The 19375-nt window shown below is 37.2% G+C and overlaps 1 protein-coding gene across 1 annotated transcript in view; it reads right to left on the bottom strand.

Annotated features, from left to right (window-relative positions):
• Positions 1-12221: 12221 nt before the first annotated feature.
• The window catches only part of Kdm5a (lysine demethylase 5A), an 86128-nt gene continuing 78974 nt past the window's right edge, over positions 12222-19375 (bottom strand). The window contains exon 28 of the mRNA XM_026410953.2: positions 12222-17597. Coding sequence (XP_026266738.2) covers positions 17391-17597 — 207 coding nt within the window. The 3' untranslated portion in view covers positions 12222-17390. The remainder of the gene's footprint in view (positions 17598-19375) is intronic.

Here is a 19375-nt window from a genome sequence, read left to right as displayed (position 1 = left end):
AGAGCTTTTATCTTCACCTTTGGTTCAAGGGTTCTCAGTCTTAGCTACTCTTCAAAACCACCTGGGAAACATTAAATGACTTTTGTTTGGCTCCCACTCTGAAAGATTCTGATGTAGTTATCCTGAGTTGCAGCTTGGACACTGAGACTTTTTATAAAGCTCCCTGGATAGCTCTAACGGGTGGCTAAGTTTGAAAACCTCTGTACCCTAAAGTTTCTTGCTGCTGTTAGCTAAATTTTCACTGTAGCCTCAGGAAGATGTTCTACAGCTGGTTTCTTTCTCAAAGCCACCTCAGCCATCTCTTCTCCAAAATAAATACTCCCAAATCCTTTCATCTTTCCTAAGAGTTTTTATTTCTCACCCCACCCACTGTTTTCATAGCTCTTCTCTGGATGCTCTCCAGGTTCTTAACATCTCTGTCCAGCTGCAGCGTCCAAAGCTTCCCCATGCTTCTCTCATGCTGCTTTCTTGTTGACTGGCTAATGGGGTCTTGGCTTTAACAATGCCCTGCATTGCCAACTTAATTCTTAGTTTCCACTAGTCAAGAAGTTCAGCAACTGAGAGAACTCTACCTACACACTAGGAGGCTAAGAGAAACCTAAAGAAGGTCTAATAGCTGACTATTAGAATAGGGTGGCCTTCCATAGAGTTTTGCAAGGTGGCCAAAGCAGGGTGGGGAGTAAAAGAAAAGGGCATGGAGAATAATACCAAAGTAAATTTCAGTGTGAAAAATAGAGGACAACTGGGAAGCAATTCCAAATTTCCCTTCAACTCTGGGTCTTCCATAGCTGATCTCAGGCTCTGAGAGAGAAGAGAGACAGCTGATCGAATCCTTCTCCTTTCTACTTCCTCTACCCACAATTCTTTCTCCAAGCAACACCAGTCATTCCAAGAGTTCTTATTTTCCCAATTCCCATAATCAATAGTTACAGCTCAGATCCACCACCACAATATTATAAGCTTCTTGAAGACAGTATAATGTTATCTTGTGAATTTAGATAAATTGAGGAGCACTCAGAAGATAGTTGAAAGATTTAATCAAGTTTAAGTTTTTTTTTTTCCCCTGGGCTGGGGTTGTAGCTGAGTGGCAGAGCGCTTGCGTAGCATGTGTGAGGCACTGGGTTCAATTCTAAGTAACACATATAAATAAATAAAGTAAAGGTCTATCAACAACAACAACAAAAAAGAAAAACATTAAAAAAAAAGTGTTTTTCCCTTGACCTCTGTCAAGCAGGGACTCTCCTGACACAGGAAAGAGGTTCGGGGTTCAGCAGGTGCAAGAAGACCAAAGGCACAGTGAGAATATTGGTCATGCTTTATTCATAGGCAGCCATAGCCATTAGCCAACCCCCCAAGTCATTTTCATAGGCCCTTTTTATATACAGCTCAAACAAAAAAGGCATACTGCCAACAGGTAGCATAAGGGGAGAGGCACATGCTCACTAGTTAATGTTTATGACCTTGAGTCTATATGCTGAGTCACAGTGTTTCTGGCCTTGACTAACCGCTGAGAACCGTTAGTTCTCAGCCCTGGCTACACACTGAAAACATAACATAGAAGTCTTAATAAGGGAATCTAGCTATAGCCATTTGGGGCTTGCCCCCAACAACCTCCTAAATTAGAAGCTGTAAACAATGATGACCAAGATGATCAATATTTACCTCTCATCAACATCCATACTTACCAAAAGTCAGCACCACATAGTTTCAATACTAACAGTATGACACTGTGCAAGGCAACTTCACATACATTCTCTCACTTTTAGTCTTCAGTGACAACCCAGAAATATTGGCATTATCCATCCCTACTTCATAGGTAAGAACTTGAGCTTCAGATAGGAAAAATAAATTGCCCAAGATTTCAAAGCTATTAAGAAACACAGGGGGCTGGGGATGTGGCTCAAGCGGTAGTGCACTTGCCTGGCATGCGTGCAGCCCGGGTTCAATCCTCAGCACCACATACAAACAAAGATGTTGTGTCCGCCAAAAACTAGACAATAAATATTAAAATCTCTCTCTCTCTCTCTCTCTCTCTCTCTCTCTCTCTCTCTCTCTTTAAAAGAAAGAATGATGGGGCTGGGGATGTGGCTCAAGTGGTAGCGCGCTTGCCTGGCATGCGTGCGGCCCGGGTTCGATCCTCAGCACCATATACAAAACAAATATGTTGTGTCCGCCAATAACTAAAAAATAAATATTAAATATTTAAAAAAAAAAAAAAAAAAAAAAGAAAGAATGAAACACGGTATTTAGTAGATCCTTCTACTTCACCCAACAGAGGTCCCATTTACCTTGAGGTTAATAAAGCATAAACTCCAAGGCCCCTTACTCACATGTGTGCCTTCTAGTCTACTGTTCCTAGTTTCAAATTCTTCAGTTTGTGCTATTTTTCATAGAGAGCCCCCACAATTGTCTAAACTTCAAGGCTTATGAAGCCTAGATCCACTCCTGAACTTAGCTTCCCAGGTTAACATAAACACTACTATCTTGTTTAGTAATTTCAGTCTGAAGATCTATTTCCAACATGAAGTTAAGAAGAATCCTCTAGCTTTCTGCTCTGGGAACCTATGCTAGTACTTTAAAGAAATAGCAGAGTATGGTTTTGCCTTGCACCATGTGAACATGGGTCATTTATTATCCATTCCTTCCCCACTTACTTTGTACTCTTCTCCCAAGTCAGACCATGGAGTATCCCCTCCCTCATGACAGGCCTTGCTGATCTAGTTTCATCCTGTTCCTTGTGTTTCCATTCTGGTTCTCAGATCACCTCACTTTGCACGAATGTGTGGTGATGGCTCTGTTCTATCCCTCCTGCTGCCTCTTTCACAGTCTGCTCTTTGGACCAGAGCCTGAAGCTGCTCTGGTACAGGCCCCAGCTGCCTTTTGCAGCCAACAAAGCAGTGCTGTTGTTCACTTGGAAAGGAATGACCTGAAAAGAGGGGGTGAAAGAGGGAGTCTTTTTTAAAAAATATTTATTCCTAAGTTTTAGGTGGACACAATATCTTTATTTTACATTTATGTGGTGTTGAGGATCGAAATAGTGCCTCATGCATGCTAGGCAAGCACTCTACCACTGAGCCACAACCCCAGCCCGAGGGAGTCTTTTATATCTCGATTTCTGTTAGATAGGCCCTAATACCAGAATTCACATTTCATTCCAGCTTCTTCCTATAACTCTTCATTTCCATCCATCAAAATATTCTAACACCATTTTTTACCTACTATTTCTTCCCTTCATCTTCACCTTAGTTTCTGGATCCCTGTTCTTTAGTTTTGTTTTAAATAAATCATAGTGTGTGTGAGTGTGTGTGTGTGTGTGTGTGTGTGTGTCTGTGTGTGTGTTATACAAAATGTTATGAGATATGGAGAGAAAATAAAATGGCTTATATAGTGAAGCAGATTAACATATCTATCATCTCACATCTTTAGATTTGATATATATAAAGTATCTTTTTTTCCCTCCTCTACAAACTAGAGAGGATGCAGGTACAACTTTAGAAAAACACAGCAAAGAAATAAATACCTGGGAAGTTGGGAATTTCAGTGAACTTAGCACATCATTTTCTTCTCCCTCTAGTCTGTCCATTAGCCATCTCCCAGTCTCAATACCACCCATATAGCAGCACCATCTCACAAATGAGAAAAATCTGCTCAGTAAACAAATATTTTATCGTGCAATTGTAGATTAATTAATAATATTAGAAAAAATGGAGTTGGAACTAGCTGTTATTCATAATATTTCCCAGACACACTTTTTCCATGCAGATATTAGGCATCTTTTAGGAATGGTTTAATTACATTCCTAAATGTGGATAGTTTAGATCCTAGACATAACAGAAGCATAGGAAAGTTCATACATTAAAATACCATGAATCTAGATCAGTTAGAATATTAAATATGCCCCAGAAAAGAACTGTAGGGCCAGGTGTAGTGGCACACTCCTGTAATCCCAGAGGCTGGGGAAGCAGAGGCAGGAGGATCACAAGTTCAAAGCCAGCCTCAGCAAATTAGCAAGGTGCCAAGCAACTCAATGAGACCCTGTCTCTAATAAAATACAAAATAGGGCTAGGGATGTGGCTCGGTGGTTGTGTGCCCTGAGTTCGATCCCCAGTATTTGCCCCCCCACCCCTCCCCCCAAAAAAAGAACTACAGAGCAAACATACAAAGCCAAACATACAAACCCATGCCTTTGCTGAGGTATAAATGAGTCTGTTGGCAAATGGATACACACAGGAATTACTTATAACTAGCAGAACTGGCAATTTTATCTTGTAAAGGTATTAATTATTAACATACAAACTTGGGATGAGACAATTTAAAACTCTGAAATTTGCTCTTAGTTTCTCTTGCCTCCTATACCAAATATCCTATTCATCAAGAAATCAATTTTCTAAAGCTTCAATTGACTCGTCCCTTAGGAACAAAACAGATACACAGGAAAGATAAGAAGAGATTAATATCAACTCTGAGAGAATCCTCACATTTCTGTATTTATGAATGGAAAATAGAACGATTTTTGCTGACAGATCCCAAAACACTAGGCTGCAGAAGGGGGTTGGGGGAACCCTGTATGGAGAGGAAACAAACTTGCAAATACTTATCACCATGCATACTGTGTGAATGTTATAAATTTTTAAAGCCAAGGAGGTAAGATTCCTTCATCTACAGTTGTAGTTTGAAGACTAAAATAATACTTTGATCTTTGATTTGATATTAAAAAAGGATATGAACAATCTGGTGTTCAGAAGAGAACAACCAGTGAAATTAAGGAACTCAGAACATGTAGAAATAGACTTGAGATTTGGAGACTTCTTTTTTTTTTTTAAAGTAGACTTTTTAAAAAAAAAATTTAATATTTATTTATTTATTTTAGTTTTCAGCGGACACAACATGTTTGTTTGTATGTGGTGCTGAGGATGCGAACCCGGGCCGCACGCATGCCAGGCGAGCGCGATACTGCTTGAGCCACATCCCCAGCCCCTTTAAAGTAGACTTTTAAAAATCAGACTTTTCTGCTGAGTGCAGGTACTGACCAAAGGGCAGTTATAAATGGCCCAAATTGTAATAGTATTATACAATTTTAGCACCTTGAAAAAGCTACTGCTTTTCTTCTTACGAACATTAGAAAACGAAAGACATGCCGGGCATGGTGGCTCATAGTTATAATTCCAGCAACTTGGGAGACTGAAGTAGGAGGAGGATTGGAAGTTTGAGGTCAACCTCAGCAACTTAAGGAGACTCTGTCCCAAAAGTGTAGCTCAGTAGTAAAACACCCCTGGATTCAATCCCCAATAAAAAATGCATTACACTTTTCCTTTTCAATCCAACTTCAATAGGAAAGTATGAATAGAGAGTGTTTTAAGTCTAAGGAAGTTAATTTCTTTTTTTCAGGCACTTGTTTTAATGTGGTATGGTGTATTTCTCATACTATGAATGTGGCAGAAAAAGTTTAAGTTGGCCTCCCATGACCTCTGCCTCCTGGTATTTACCACCTTCTGTGAACTCCTCCTAGTATTAACTAACACAGTTGGATATACTGAATGTCTACACATGTGTTAAGTGTTTGCTTTACAGGTTTTGGAATGACTTTATGTACAAATGCATAGAAATGCAAAGCATGGAGCTGGGGATATAGCTCAGTTAGTAGAGTGCTTGCCTAGCATTCACAAGGTCCTGGATTCAATCCCTAGCACCACTAAATAAATAAACAAACAAATAAATAAATGCAAAGCATATGCCAAATACTGTAAAGGATAAATAAGTATGCTGGAAGAAATGTAAGGAGTATAGCAAGAAGAGAAACAGTCTAAAGAAATTTGGCATTCTTCACACCTTAATTCAAGATAGAACAAAAATTTAATGTAAAGAATAAAACTGTAAAAATATTAAGCAACTACCATGTAGGTACTTTTATTATCTTGTAATGGGCAGGACATTTCTAAGCATGTCAGGAAAACCAGGAATTACAATGGAATTTTACTCAGCATTAAAAGAGAATAAAATCATGGCAAAATCAGGTAAATGGATGGCATTGGAGAAGATAATGCTAAGTGAAGTTAGCCAATCCCAAAAAAAACAAATGCTGAATGTTTTCTCTGCTATAAGGAGGATGACTCATAGTGGGGTAGGGAGGGGGAGCATGGGAGGATTAGATGAATTCTAGATAGGGAAGAGAGGTGGGAGGGAAAGGGAGGGGGCAGGGGATTAGAAAGGATGGTGGGATGTGATGGACATCATTATCCAAAGTGCATATATGAAGACTCAAATTGGATGTCAACATACTTTATATATAAACAGAGATATGAAAAATTGTGGTATATATGTGTAATAAGAATTGTAATGCAAAACAAAAAAGTACATGTATAAAGGCATGAATGGGTGTGAACATACTCTATATACAAAGATATGAAAAATTGTATTCTAAAAAAAAAAAAAAGAAAAATTGTATTCTATATGTGTATTGTAATGCATTCTGCTGTCGTGTATTTAAAAAATAATAAAACTAAAAAATTGGAATTGGAAAACTAAAGAAATTTATATCTTAAAACTTAATAATTTCTATAAAGAAACCAATATAAATAACATTGAAAGATGTGAAATAAGATGATCAAAATTTGCAACACAACACAAGGAAATAATGTCCTCAATATATGTAACTCTTAAAATCATTAAGATTACATATAATGCAAACCTTCATAGCCATTAAAATGATACAAGTTGGGTTGAGGCTGTAGCTCAGTGGTAGAGCACTTGCCTAGCACATGTGAGGCCCTGGGTTGGATCTTTAGCACTGCATAAAAATAAATAGAATAAAGGTATTGTGAAAAAAATTATTTAAAAAAATGATGCAAGCATATTATGATATTGTGAAAAGTTGGAGTAGGAGAATCCCCTCTTCATCACTGGACAAATTATTTTATTTCTCTATGTGTCAATTTCTTCCTTTGAAAAATAGGAATAAAAATAATTCTAATGGACAAAAAAATGATACAAAATGGTGTTTATGGTCATGTTTTCAATATTAACAAAGGAAAGGAAGTTACAAAGCAGTTCACAGAGTGTGATCTCACTTAGGTAAATGTTTACAAATTTTCATATATGCAGAAGTATGCACAGAAAGTTGCCTCAAAATAAATTCAGTTAAATCTTAACAGTGGTCATTTTGGGGTGAAAGATGATTTTTCCATTATTTTAGTTTTTTTTAAACAAATGTGCATGCATAAAACAAAGAAATATATTTTTAAAGTTTTGAAAATATTAGCATATCTATGAAGCAAATCTATTATTTGACACAGAAGTTAATCAGGTAGCAATGAAACAGAGAAATACAGAGCTTTGGCTTATCTTTGGTTTCCACTGTATACCTCCAACTATACAAATGGAATGCTAACCATGTTCTTTTGTGAATTCTGTTTTGTTGGGAGTGATTATGCTGACAGATAGTACTTCTATTCAGAATTGTAGTTTGAAAGCCAAGATGATGCTCTGAATATATATTTAAGATGGATATAAAGTTGTAATCTGCTCAATGAGTAAAGTGAAGGGATTCAATCATAGCACATGAGGAAGAATAATGATTATAATTAATGATATTAATCCAGGAGTTGAGGATGAGGGCTGGGGTGGGGCAGAGATAATGGAATATTCAAAATGGATAATTTGAGGATAAAGATATCCTCAAATGTGAAAAAGCTGTCAGGAACTTGAATTAGTTGTTCACATCCTCACAAGAACTTGGATGGATGAGGCTTCAAGACAATGGATTTCAGGTCTTTGTAATAATCTTGTCCTAGGCATTGTCCTGGAGACATACGGTTACTATACTCTTGTGGTTCTCAAACTTTACCGGCAGGTATCACAATCACCTGGAGGGCTTGTTAAAATGCAGTTTGTTGGCACCACTCCCAGTTTTTGAGTTAAGATGTCTTGGGTCAGGTCCAATAATGTGATTTTCTAACAAACTACCCTGTTGTGCTGGTGCTGCTGATTCAGAAACCACACTTTGAGAACCATTATATATTCTAAATGGTGTCAGAGCGCCAGGAAAAGACATTTAAATCAGATTAAGAAAAGAGTAACCTAGAAAACTTAAGTTTGTGGATAAGCTGAATTTTGAAAAATGAGGAGGTAGTAGTTGAGGGTGTAGCAGTTTGCAGAAAGGATGGCACCCGCCTGTAATCCAAGCCATTCAGGAGGCTAGGGGAGGAGGATCACAAGTTCAAGGCCAGCTTGGCAATTTAGTGAGACCCTCAGCAACTTAGGGAGACCTTGTATCAAAATAGAAATAAATAAGTAGAAAGGACCTGAGTAGCCCAGTGGTAAAGTGTTCAATTCCTAATACCAAATGAAAAACAAACAAAATTAGAAAGGGATAATGATATTTAGGGAGGAACAAGCACAAACCAACGTTCATTCAGTATTTATTTATTAAATGTCTACTATATGCCTAGTATTGTTCTAGTTGCTAGGTATAGAGAGATAAAGGAAGGTAAGGCCCCTGCTCTCATAAATATATCACATATTACATAGTCCTACAAAAGAACAGAACAGGTTATTGTGAGAGAATAAGAGGGCCTTTGAAGAGAGCATTTAAGCGAATATCTCTCAAAGAATAAAGCTACAGGGCTGAGGTTGTGGTTCAGTGGTAGAGTGCTCACCTAGTATATGTGAGGCACTGGGTTTGATCCTCAGCATCACATAGAAATAAATAAAATAACGACATTGTATCCACCTACAACTAAATAAAATATTTTTTTAAAAAAGAATAAAACTAGAAGGCATTACAGAAAGTAAGCCTGGTAGCCTGGTACATGTAAAGTGAAAATCAATACGGCTGAAGCACAGTAACAGAAGGTGTTATGTGGAAAATGAACCTAGAAGACAGGTAAACAGGGCAGATCGCATAGGATAAAGAAAGTAATGAACAGATTGGCTCTTTGGGCAATTTGTTCTGGTAGTAATTTGAAAAATAAACTAGAGTCACAAGACTGAAGGCTGGTTTATGAAAGTCATGTGAAAAGTGATGGCAACAGAGGAGATGGAGATGAAAGGTAAGTGAATAAAAAGAATTTAGTTGCATCTAATTGCATATGAAAAATGAGTAGTAAGAAATAATAGGATGGTTCAAAGTGTATTGCCTGGCAAATAGCCATTCTTTTGAACAAAGAATAAAGAACTGGTTTGGGGGCAGGAAGGAGGTAAGTTTGGTTTTTGACAATGATTTGGATTGAATAAAACAAATAAAAGTGGAAATGTTTCCTGCTGTTGAGTAAAGAACTTATTTTAAAAAGCATGGGCCAGTGATAGAAACATGGGAATCATCTGAATAAAAGTGGTAATTGGAAGAAGACTAGGGTAGCCACAGTGTATAAAGAAGGGTCCCTGATGACATTACTTTAAGCATTAAAGAAGAAAAAAAAAGTTTTAGAATGACCAAGAAGCCAATAAAGAAGAGAGTGAACAGGTCAAATGCTGAAGAGAGGTGAGAAAAGCATCCACTAGCCTTAGTAATATGGAGTTCATTGGTGACTTTAGTAGGAATAATTTGAATGAAATGTTGAAAATCCAGATTACCATCAACTGAGTGATGTGAAAGTGAAATAGAACAGATGGGCTTGGCTATAATGGAAAGATAAAGAGCAAGAAAAAGAAGGAAAAAGGTTAAAAGGAGAGTACCAATATAGGAGAGAACTGAGCATGTTTACATGCTAAAGTGAGACACTGACTAGCTCATTCACATACATATTCCTAGTGTTGATACCTTTTCTGGGATAGATGAAGATGCTTATGGTATTTATAATTAAGAAAGCTTAGAGTTCTCATTAGTTCAACTTCTGGTGTGTTAGGTGGGCCTAGCAGGCCTCTGCTGAAGGAGGAGAAATGTTTGTGTATTTGACAAGAAGTGAAAGTCTGAAATGCCCTTTAAAAATGGGAGAGGTTTCAGGTTCCTTAAAGGCCCCCTTGCCCAATGGCTTTGAGAGTATTACCCACCTGAGTCAATGTGTGGTGCCACCAATCAATGGTGTGTTGTAAGCAGACACAGCAACCCACGAAAGCGAAGTCATATGGCTACACCTATCCAAGGATAAGGTTCTGCAGAGCCAGACTAAAGGAAAAACAACAGACCATGAGTGAGTGACAGGTCATAATCTAAACTAAGTGGAGGAATGAAGCCTGAGTGAACCAAACAGATTGGAAGAAAAAAAGTGATTAAGGAATTGGAGGTTGCTTGAAGTCAAATGCCTATTGAAAGGGATCAAAGGACAAAGCATTAAAATCAGCTTTATGAAGAGGATCCTACAATTTAATATTTCAGAAATAAGTTTTTGACAAGAATCTAAGGTGTGGCCTGATTGGTTTACTAAATGGAGGTTAAATGCTATTGGAGATGGAGATCTAGAAACTTAAGGTCATCCATGATGAATGAAATTGCCCAAAATGATGGCAGAGCTGGAGATAAAGGGTTCAACGAACCATCGAAGTCCTTCAATGGACGTAGAGGAGGAACAAGAGATGACAGCAATGAGGACAGATGATACAGCTGGGTAGCAGAGGCCTCACAGTGAAAAACAAAACCCAATGGTTTTATAATGGCAGTCAAGAACAGGGGTAAAAGACCCTACCCATGCTCACCTACTTATTCACAGTCAAGTGAATGAGCACTTTCCATGTGAAATAGCCCTAAAGTAAATGTAGCTCAGGAAGACCCAATTTCCAGTTAGGAAGTAGATAAATCTAGTCTCTACTTCTTAGAATAGAAAAGGAAGAGCTTTTTAATGCAAAGAATTGGCAGGGAGGATAGCAATGGTAAATTGAAGAAAGCAGTAACAGTCCTAGAATATGACCAAGTATTGATGACTGGATGGGCTTCTATTTTAGAAAACAGCAATACATACAGTGATGAGAAGTAGAGTGAATTAAACCAGCCTCAATGTTCCAACTGGAACTCTACAGTGAAGATGCTTCTATGACAAACAGAAGCCTGGGGCACTGACCAAGACTAGGGGTGCTTGAATTGTTGTGCTGGATTCCCAAGAAACTACTAGAGATAAGTTATTTTTCATCTCAACAAAGCTTAGCGCCAATCAGAGAGGGTTGCAGGACAAGGTCAGAAAGACTAAAGTTGTTCAGTACCCAAGTGCCTACTGGTTTCAGCACAGCAGTACAGTATGCAGAAGGGAGCCAAGTCCTGATTTGGAGTGGGGGAAGGAGTGGGACTTACTTACTAGGGTTAGGTACCAATTCAGAATTGGCAAAGACATGGTTAGGTTTCTCAAAATGTCTTTCACCTTACCTCCACAGAGATACAGAACATGCTGGTTTGGGAATATACATGGAAGTGCTTGATGAACTCTGCAAAACTCAGACCTAAGCGGAGGTAAAACTACACTGTAAGCTTGAGGATGGTTTTGTGACTCACTTAAGGTTTTGTTTTTGTGTGTGTGTGTTTGTGTGTACTGGAAATTGAAACTAGGGACGTTCTACCACTAAGTTACATCCCATAGTCCTTTTTGTTGTTGTTGTTGTTGTTGTTTTACTTTGATACAGGGACTCACTACCTTATCCAGATTGTACTCAAACTTGCAATCTTACTGCCTCAACCTTTCAAGTTGCTGGGATTACAGGCACCCAAGCAACAGATCTTATGAAAACAGGATAGTTAAGTATAGGTTATAGGTCATATGTTCCCTCCTTAGGAATACTGAATAAATTTTTTTAATCATTAAGTGGGGACTTGGACTACATAACCTCTACTATTTTGTTAAATTCTATGAACTATTAATAAGGAAAATCCTTAAAAATTGTCCTTTAAGGCCCCCAAATCCAGTGTTCTTCACATTATGTAATTCTAGGGTTCTTGTCTGGATTTCTGGAAAGAAAAAAAAAAACTTTTCTAATATACATTAGATTTTTACTTCATCTTTCTTACTTCATTCCTGACAACTCAAAAAGTTTCCTTTAAGTTCTCCAGCAGGAACCAACTAGCCACTTCAAGGCTTCTTGTGATGGTCTTTTCCCCCCTACTGACAAGATTCACAGGCCAGTTCTAAAGATAAGGTCAGAGAAAAGTCTTCCTAGTAAATTTCATAGAATACTATGTAGAAATATTTTCTTTCTTCCTGCCAGAGTATGAGTAGAAATACACCTTAAAGAGCAAAGAGGTGAGAAGAGTCAAGAAATTCCAAAATCAAACTGAAGTTTATTCATACAATATGCTACTCAGATGCATTCTTCTGTATTGTTCTCTCCTTTTATCATGTATGATCTTCCAATGAATGGCCCATAAAGGAAATCTGGATCTTCTATTTATTGGTATCAACCAATAATGTCAAGGCCCCAAGAAATATTTGATACAAATTGTGAGGATTTTACAGTTTTACATAGGAAAGTATTTGTCATTTTATGAAATTTCAGACATCTTTTTTTGTTGGCAAGAAAATTATTTTCTAAGTTAAAAGATAACCAGATTTTTTCTTCCCTTTTCCTACCAACTTTCTTCCCAACCTATACATATGAATCATACACTTCATGAAACCAGGACCAAATTCACTATAAGCAAAACTTTACTATTTTCAGCAATTATCTGTCCTTCATGTTTGCAAAACCTGGTGACCTTGGCAATCGGGATAAAGTGCCATTTACTTTTCTGAAGTAACTTGGGGATTGAACTAGTTCTGAGCATTAGGAGGCCAAAAGAAAAAGGAGAATATTTCTTCTTGTCCCTACCACTGGTTGGCAGCAAAAGTAAACAGTTCTCAAAATCTAAAGGTGAGGACATGTCTAAGTTGGTCATCACTGGTTGGTTTCTTGCTTAAAAAAAAGGACAAGGGGCTAGGGTTGTGGTTCAGAGGTAGAGCACTCACCCAGCATGTGTGAGGCACTGGGTTCGAGTCTCAGCACCACATAAAAATAAAACAAAGATACTGTATCCACCTATCACTAAAAAATAAATATTTTTTAAAAATAGAGGACAAGTGAAATCTTCAGGAATTAATCTCACACTTTCCCCCAAATGCTACTGTCAGCATAATAGGCTAATCACTTCACTCATAAAATTATTTGAGCTCAGTTCTTTTATTTTATAGTTAGAGGGCAAATAAAATACTAGGAACTGCTTTGGCACAGATTAAAAGTGGCTCCCATATACTTGCTAAATTTCCTCAGAATTGTCAAAATTCTATACTAATATTTACCTTTACTTTGTTACTATTTAAAGTTCTACCAATGTAAATGACAGGAGTTGGGTTGGGAGTGGAGATTGGGAACTGAGTGCACACACTTCTATTATTTTTTAGATGTAATGCAATTAGCCATATCTAATATGCTTTCAGAAAGCAAAAAAAAATGTAAAACATGCTTAAAATCAGGGAATTAATTTATACTTTCCATAAGGCACCACCAATAACCCTGGTAAATTGTAAATAAATACGTAAGGGAATAATAATAGGGGGCCTTGAGGTTTACAAAAGAGTAAGAGCAAGCAGGATACATCTTTCAAAACCTATCATATCATTTTCCAGTGCATATCCTCTGTTGCATAGTGGTGACTAGATATGATCCAGGCCAAGAGAAGACTGCAATTCCAAAAATATACTAACACCCATTCCTTCCCTCTTAGGCTGTAAATACCACTTGGCACATTCAGAGGCAAAGAAGTAACTATGCTTTAATTAAACAGAGGGGGGATTTCAAAAGGAATTATACTTAAGGACCTACCGCAAAAACAACTTTCTCCACACATATGAAGCTAATTCACATGTGAAACTTTATTGAACCTAATTATGTGTGGAACTTCAACAGCTCCATTTTTCCACAATTTACAATTTTCAAATCCCACTCCAAACTGTCACCTTCTCCTTTTAAAAAATGTATAATCCCACCCTTTTAAAGAGGGGTTTTTAATTTTTCTTTTTATCCTCCTACTTTAAGTACTGGCTGATAATGTATACAAATGTACTATAGAATTAAAATAGTGGAAAGCAGGGAGTTTGTTCACATGCACTGAACTACATCCAGAATCCAACAATTAAGAAAAACAAATTGACAATTCCTGGACACATGGTAAAGACAAAAGTAGAGAAGAACAGAAGTGAAACACAGGTAAAATCATGCAGATCTTAAAGTTCTGTCAGCATTTGCCATGTTTCCGATTACTAGATTGTGGGCAATCATAGATTTAATGTTTGCCTTTTCAAAGTACGACATGCAGTATAATTTATAATTGTATTGAGGCACAAGTTTGAACCATGCAGGCAAAGATGGTTTGCAACAGCTTAGTAAGCCCAGCATCTATAGCAACATGGCTTTTTGCAGTAACAATAGGAAGTAAAATAAACATTTGTAAGGAAAAAAATGTCCCTCTTCTTTCCCCAACTAGAAAGCTAACTACTAATGCTATTTGGGAATTTGAACAGTTCTAATGACTTTACCCTTTTAAGAATTATCAAAGACCTACCATTTTCCCCCCATGTTTCTTTTCTACTACCTTTGTCAAAATATTTGAAATGAAGGCAATGAGAAAAACTTTAGAAAGAATTAAACACAAGTTAAAATATGGTGAAGAATGGCAAATTTGAGGAGCCAGGAAGGGTACAGAAACATTTTAAATCAAGTTTTAATACAAAATGTTAACACAGAAGTATGAAGTAAGTTGTAAATGAGTAATTTTCTTGAAGTGGCATTAAAACTTTATATTAGAATACCAACATTTCTTTAACCAGATGAATCTTACTTAGTGAATTCCAAAACTTCAGATTTGTACATTTGGGTGAGGGAAGAGGGCACTAATTTCTCTCTTCTGTTCTCCTCAGTTTAAATCTGTGGTCAAGGCAGACCAAATCTTTCAAATAAATTCAGAAATCCCACAGTTATCAATTAAATAATATTTTTAAGCTTTAAAATGTCAGAAGGACAGGCAACTATTCATGGGTAGAAGACTGCCTTGTATTTTCCCCAGGTCTCCAACAAGCAAATACAATTATCACACACACACAAATTATTCCCAAACAGCCAACTTTATCCACTATACACTTCAAGAAGCCAAGCACCCGAACGGCCACTCTTCTCAGCATTCTTATGATTCTCCATTGTTAATGACATAATTAACAGATGATTTGGAAGAAGAAATCAAATCTTAAAACGTATTCTAGGCATCCATTGCTTACATCTTGAATTTTTGAAAAATTGAATTACATTCAATTTTTAACCACAAGTACTGGAAGACTTTTACAAAAACCAAAAGGCAAAAAATATTGTGCTTTCTTCTATAATATACCCAGATGAACTTCTTAACCGATGGTCTTTAGTTTGGCAAAATGAAAACATAAAATTTGATAATTAGTTACCTTGCAATGTCCACTGAAATCTTAAATCATACATACACTTGAAATCTTAAGACACACACACAGCAACATTTACAAATCTAACAGGTTGAAACACTCAAAATGTTGTCAAGAACTACGGAAAGAGTGACCAAAAAGTAGGTAGTATGAACCATACAGAAAGCATTTATAGAAACTGGATTTTATAAGAAAGCTTTTGCTGTTTTTAAGTAAGATGACTTTTGAGTTAAATCTCATACCCACTCAAACTGTAACTGGACAGTACATTTCACTTCTAGTTACTAGAAGACATTTCTTTAAAAGAGACTGGGGCAAAAAGGGAAAAGGAGACTATAAGCTGTTTCTAGGCCCACCCCACCCGCTTTTAAAAGGACAACTGATGAATTTAAGTCAAACCACAAATTTGTAAATCAAAATGAAGGACACAAGATAGTGAAGACAAAAATGCTATTTTTTGTAATTATTTTGTCCTTTTAAAAATTTTAGTCCCCTTCTAGTAAGAGCTTACACACTGCTCACCTAACCCTTTAACAAGAACAGAGAATGCAACAGCAGGGAAGAGGACACAGCACCATAGTTTCAAACATTTACAAACAAAAGAAAAAACAGCCAGCACAGACTAGAGTAAGACCAAGTTTCCCAAAAGACAGGAATAAATCCCAACACAAAAAGGAAATACATCTCATTGGAACAAAAGCAAAATGGAAGATCTGGTCAAGCTAGGGTAGAGAAGGGAGTGATAACTCCTTGTACTACAAGGAAGGAACTGGGATTTATCAAAAAGCAACAAAGAAAAAGCAAGTTCCCAAATGGATTTTTGATGTTGAAACTGTCATATGCTGCTGGTAACAGTAAATATATATATTTATATATTCATATATGTATATTAAAAAAGGAAAAATAATCTATTTATAGAACAGTAAGTAGTCAGAGACATTTAGAAAAAAGTAAAAACAAGTCCTTTTTTTCTTTTTAAAAATGGTTTACTAAAACAACTTCATCACCCAGAAGTACTACAGCCCCACATCCTCTGATGAAGCCATGGTGTTATTCAACAGCATCCTGCTGTAGGCCATGTTCAGAGTTGCCATGTTGGAGACAGCAGACAACATTGGGGTCAGAGCTGCAAGGCAAAAAGCTGTTATTTGCTGGTCTTGCTCATGGCCATGCCTGAAGCCTGGTGGTGTCTGGAATACTTGTAAATGAAGGTTTTCCCGAAAAGCATGCATCACTGTGGCTCAGTTAAGACATTCTGACTGGTCGTCCTTGTCGTCGTCATCATTTTCATCATCATCATCTTTTTTTTTTTTTTTGGTGGTGGGGGGGGGGTGCAGAAGCCTGGATCCATGCACCTGCTCTTCTCTAAAATGTAGATCCAGAATCCAATCTAACTAGATGACATCCTCCTCCTTAGGAAGGTAAGGTGATCTGCCTCAGATGGTGCAAGGTTCTCTTATTTGGGTTTTCTTCTTGGTTCAAACAAGCACAAGTGGCTGAGGCCTACAGACTGGGCTATAATCCCAAGACTTCTAACAGGAGTAACTCTAGCCTGTACCTCCTCGTTATACTGGTAGAGCATTAAATGCCAGGTGATAGAAGGAAAATGGTTTTCTAACTTCAATTACCCCAACTAAGAAGATTCAAGCAATCAACACCTTCTCATGGTGCTTGCCCCTAGGTTGTAAGCCTCTAACTAATATCAACTGGCTATAAGCCACATCCTACATGCCTTACTAGCGCACCAATGTATTAATGCCAAACAGCCGCCTAAGAGCTCCATCAAGTGTCTGACTTTAGTGCAGTAAACCATACTCAAAGGAGACATGAGTTGAAACACTGGCTACTGTGCCAAGAAGACATTCTTTGCACAAATGTGTAGACAGGGAATGTAGCCCACACAATCCATGCAAAGAGGAAGCCAGAACTCAGAGGACTGTCTCTGAAGGCCATCTTTGGAAGCAACATTACAAGTGGATCTAAACCACTCTACTTGATGACTAAGGTCTCAATGTGGTCCATTTCCCCCCATGTCCCAAACTAAGCAAGCATTTGCTAACTGGTCTCTTTAAGATCCTCCACTGGTAGTTTGTAGCTCATTATGTAGGAAGGAGGTGGTAATTGACCTGGGCTATCTGGCCCCTGCTTCTTTGCACAGTTTATACAGATGTAATCTTCATTTTCAGCCATCTCTGGAGATACACCCACACAAACTTGATGAAACCACTCATCACAGCCACCATCACATTGTACCCAGTCTACCTGTAGAAGACAAGATTGGGGAATGTTTAGGTTACACAACATTAAGCCCAGAATAAAAGCAAACCAAAGAGCTTTCTTGGCTTAAATGATAGCAAACAACTGGAATGTCCAGAGATAGACAATGACTTCTTATGGGGTTATTTTTCAAAGAAAGAAGCTGAGAAGTTAATACCCCCAAATTACATTTTACCACAGTATGTTCACAAAATTAGGCCTCTTAGGTACTTCATTACCTCATGAATACCTGGGGCTCCTTGTGAGGCAGAAACATGTTTGGGAAAAACTTGACAAAAAAGAAACTTCTACTAGAGCAGCCAAGTAGTTTAGCTAATATTAACAATGTCTAGGCTCTAAGACAATGCAATTAACAATCAAGAAAGGAAGAGTACAACAATGTGAAGGCAATCCTGTGTATTAGCTTTATTTCAAAGAGATAAGCCAAAGTACTAAGAGCATTAAATACCTTTTTAGAAAAGCAGTCACATAGGCCACTTTTAAAACTAATATTTTTTATTCTTCTCTTCTTCCGTTACAAATACAACTCCCTATAAAAAGTTAGCAAATATCAGAGGTCAAATCTTACAAATTAACCAATTATAACAGTCAAAGACATAGGTAAATAGGATCACTCTGGTGTTTAAAATTAAGTCTGGAAAACTGATAAGTGTCAGTGGCAAATGCCAAGCAAACTACAACTCTACAGGGAAAATTCTGTGATTACGGGAGGATGGGGAAACACTGTAGTTTGGCAACATTTTAAGCCTTAGACCTACAGTTAACAATAAAGTGACTTTTATATTTGGAGGGTGATTGTGGTAGTTTTTATGTTAAGGCAGATGAGAACCTTTAAGATCAAAAGAGCTTATTCTCCCATACAAACATTGATCATTTCATTGGCAATATAGGAAGCCACTTAAACCATGAGCTTCATCATTTATCAGAGCAAAGTAAGGAATACAAAGGGATCAAAGAAGCACTTCAACATAGCTTATGAGAAAGAACAATGGAAGTTTTGGCTAGATAAATGAGTTTCATTCTGGGAAAGTGCGAAATTTTCAAAATTAGTTTCCATGTCCTATAAAAATTACCAAAACCATGATAGTCGTTGTCTGTAATATTAGACTTATAACAAAGGATAGAGAAGATAATTTGTACAATAATTTTTTTGGTCTTTATTATTCCTATTTTAGAGTTCTAGATCTTAAGAGACAATATTAAAAGTATAAAGATTACTGCACTCAGAAGTTCTGAACTCTGGTATATATAATTTTAGTCTAGCCATTTAACCTCACTCAATTTCCCTGCCTATAAAATTGCCTGTAGCATTGAGTCTCCTCTTCCATCAGAATCACTTGATTGTTCATTAAAAATGTAGCTGGGAGGCTGGAGTTGTAGGTCAGTGGTGGAACACTTTCCTTGCATGTGTGAGGAACGAGGGTTTATCCTCCGCATCACATAAGCAAATAATATAAAATAAAAATATTGTGTCCATCTACAAGTTAAAAAAAAAAATCCCAGACTCAAAGTATATGGGCATTATGAATCAGAAGCCTACATTTTTAATAAGTTCCCCACCTGATTCTTTGTTTGCTTGTCTGTTTTTGTGACACAGTCTTGCTATATTGTCCAGGCTAGTCTTAAAACTTCTGATATGCCTGCCTCAGCCTCCTAAGTAACTGGAACTGCACGTATATAACACTGCACCTGGCTTCCAAGTGGTTCTTATATATTCTAAATTTGACTATCACTATTGCCTCTTTGTAATACCTTCTTCCTGT

The sequence above is a fragment of the Urocitellus parryii genome, chromosome 5 (genome assembly GCF_045843805.1).
Source record: "Urocitellus parryii isolate mUroPar1 chromosome 5, mUroPar1.hap1, whole genome shotgun sequence".
Lineage (NCBI taxonomy): Eukaryota > Metazoa > Chordata > Mammalia > Rodentia > Sciuridae > Urocitellus > Urocitellus parryii.
Note: the sequence above shows the minus strand (reverse complement) of the source record. Positions and strands in the feature narration are given on the sequence as shown.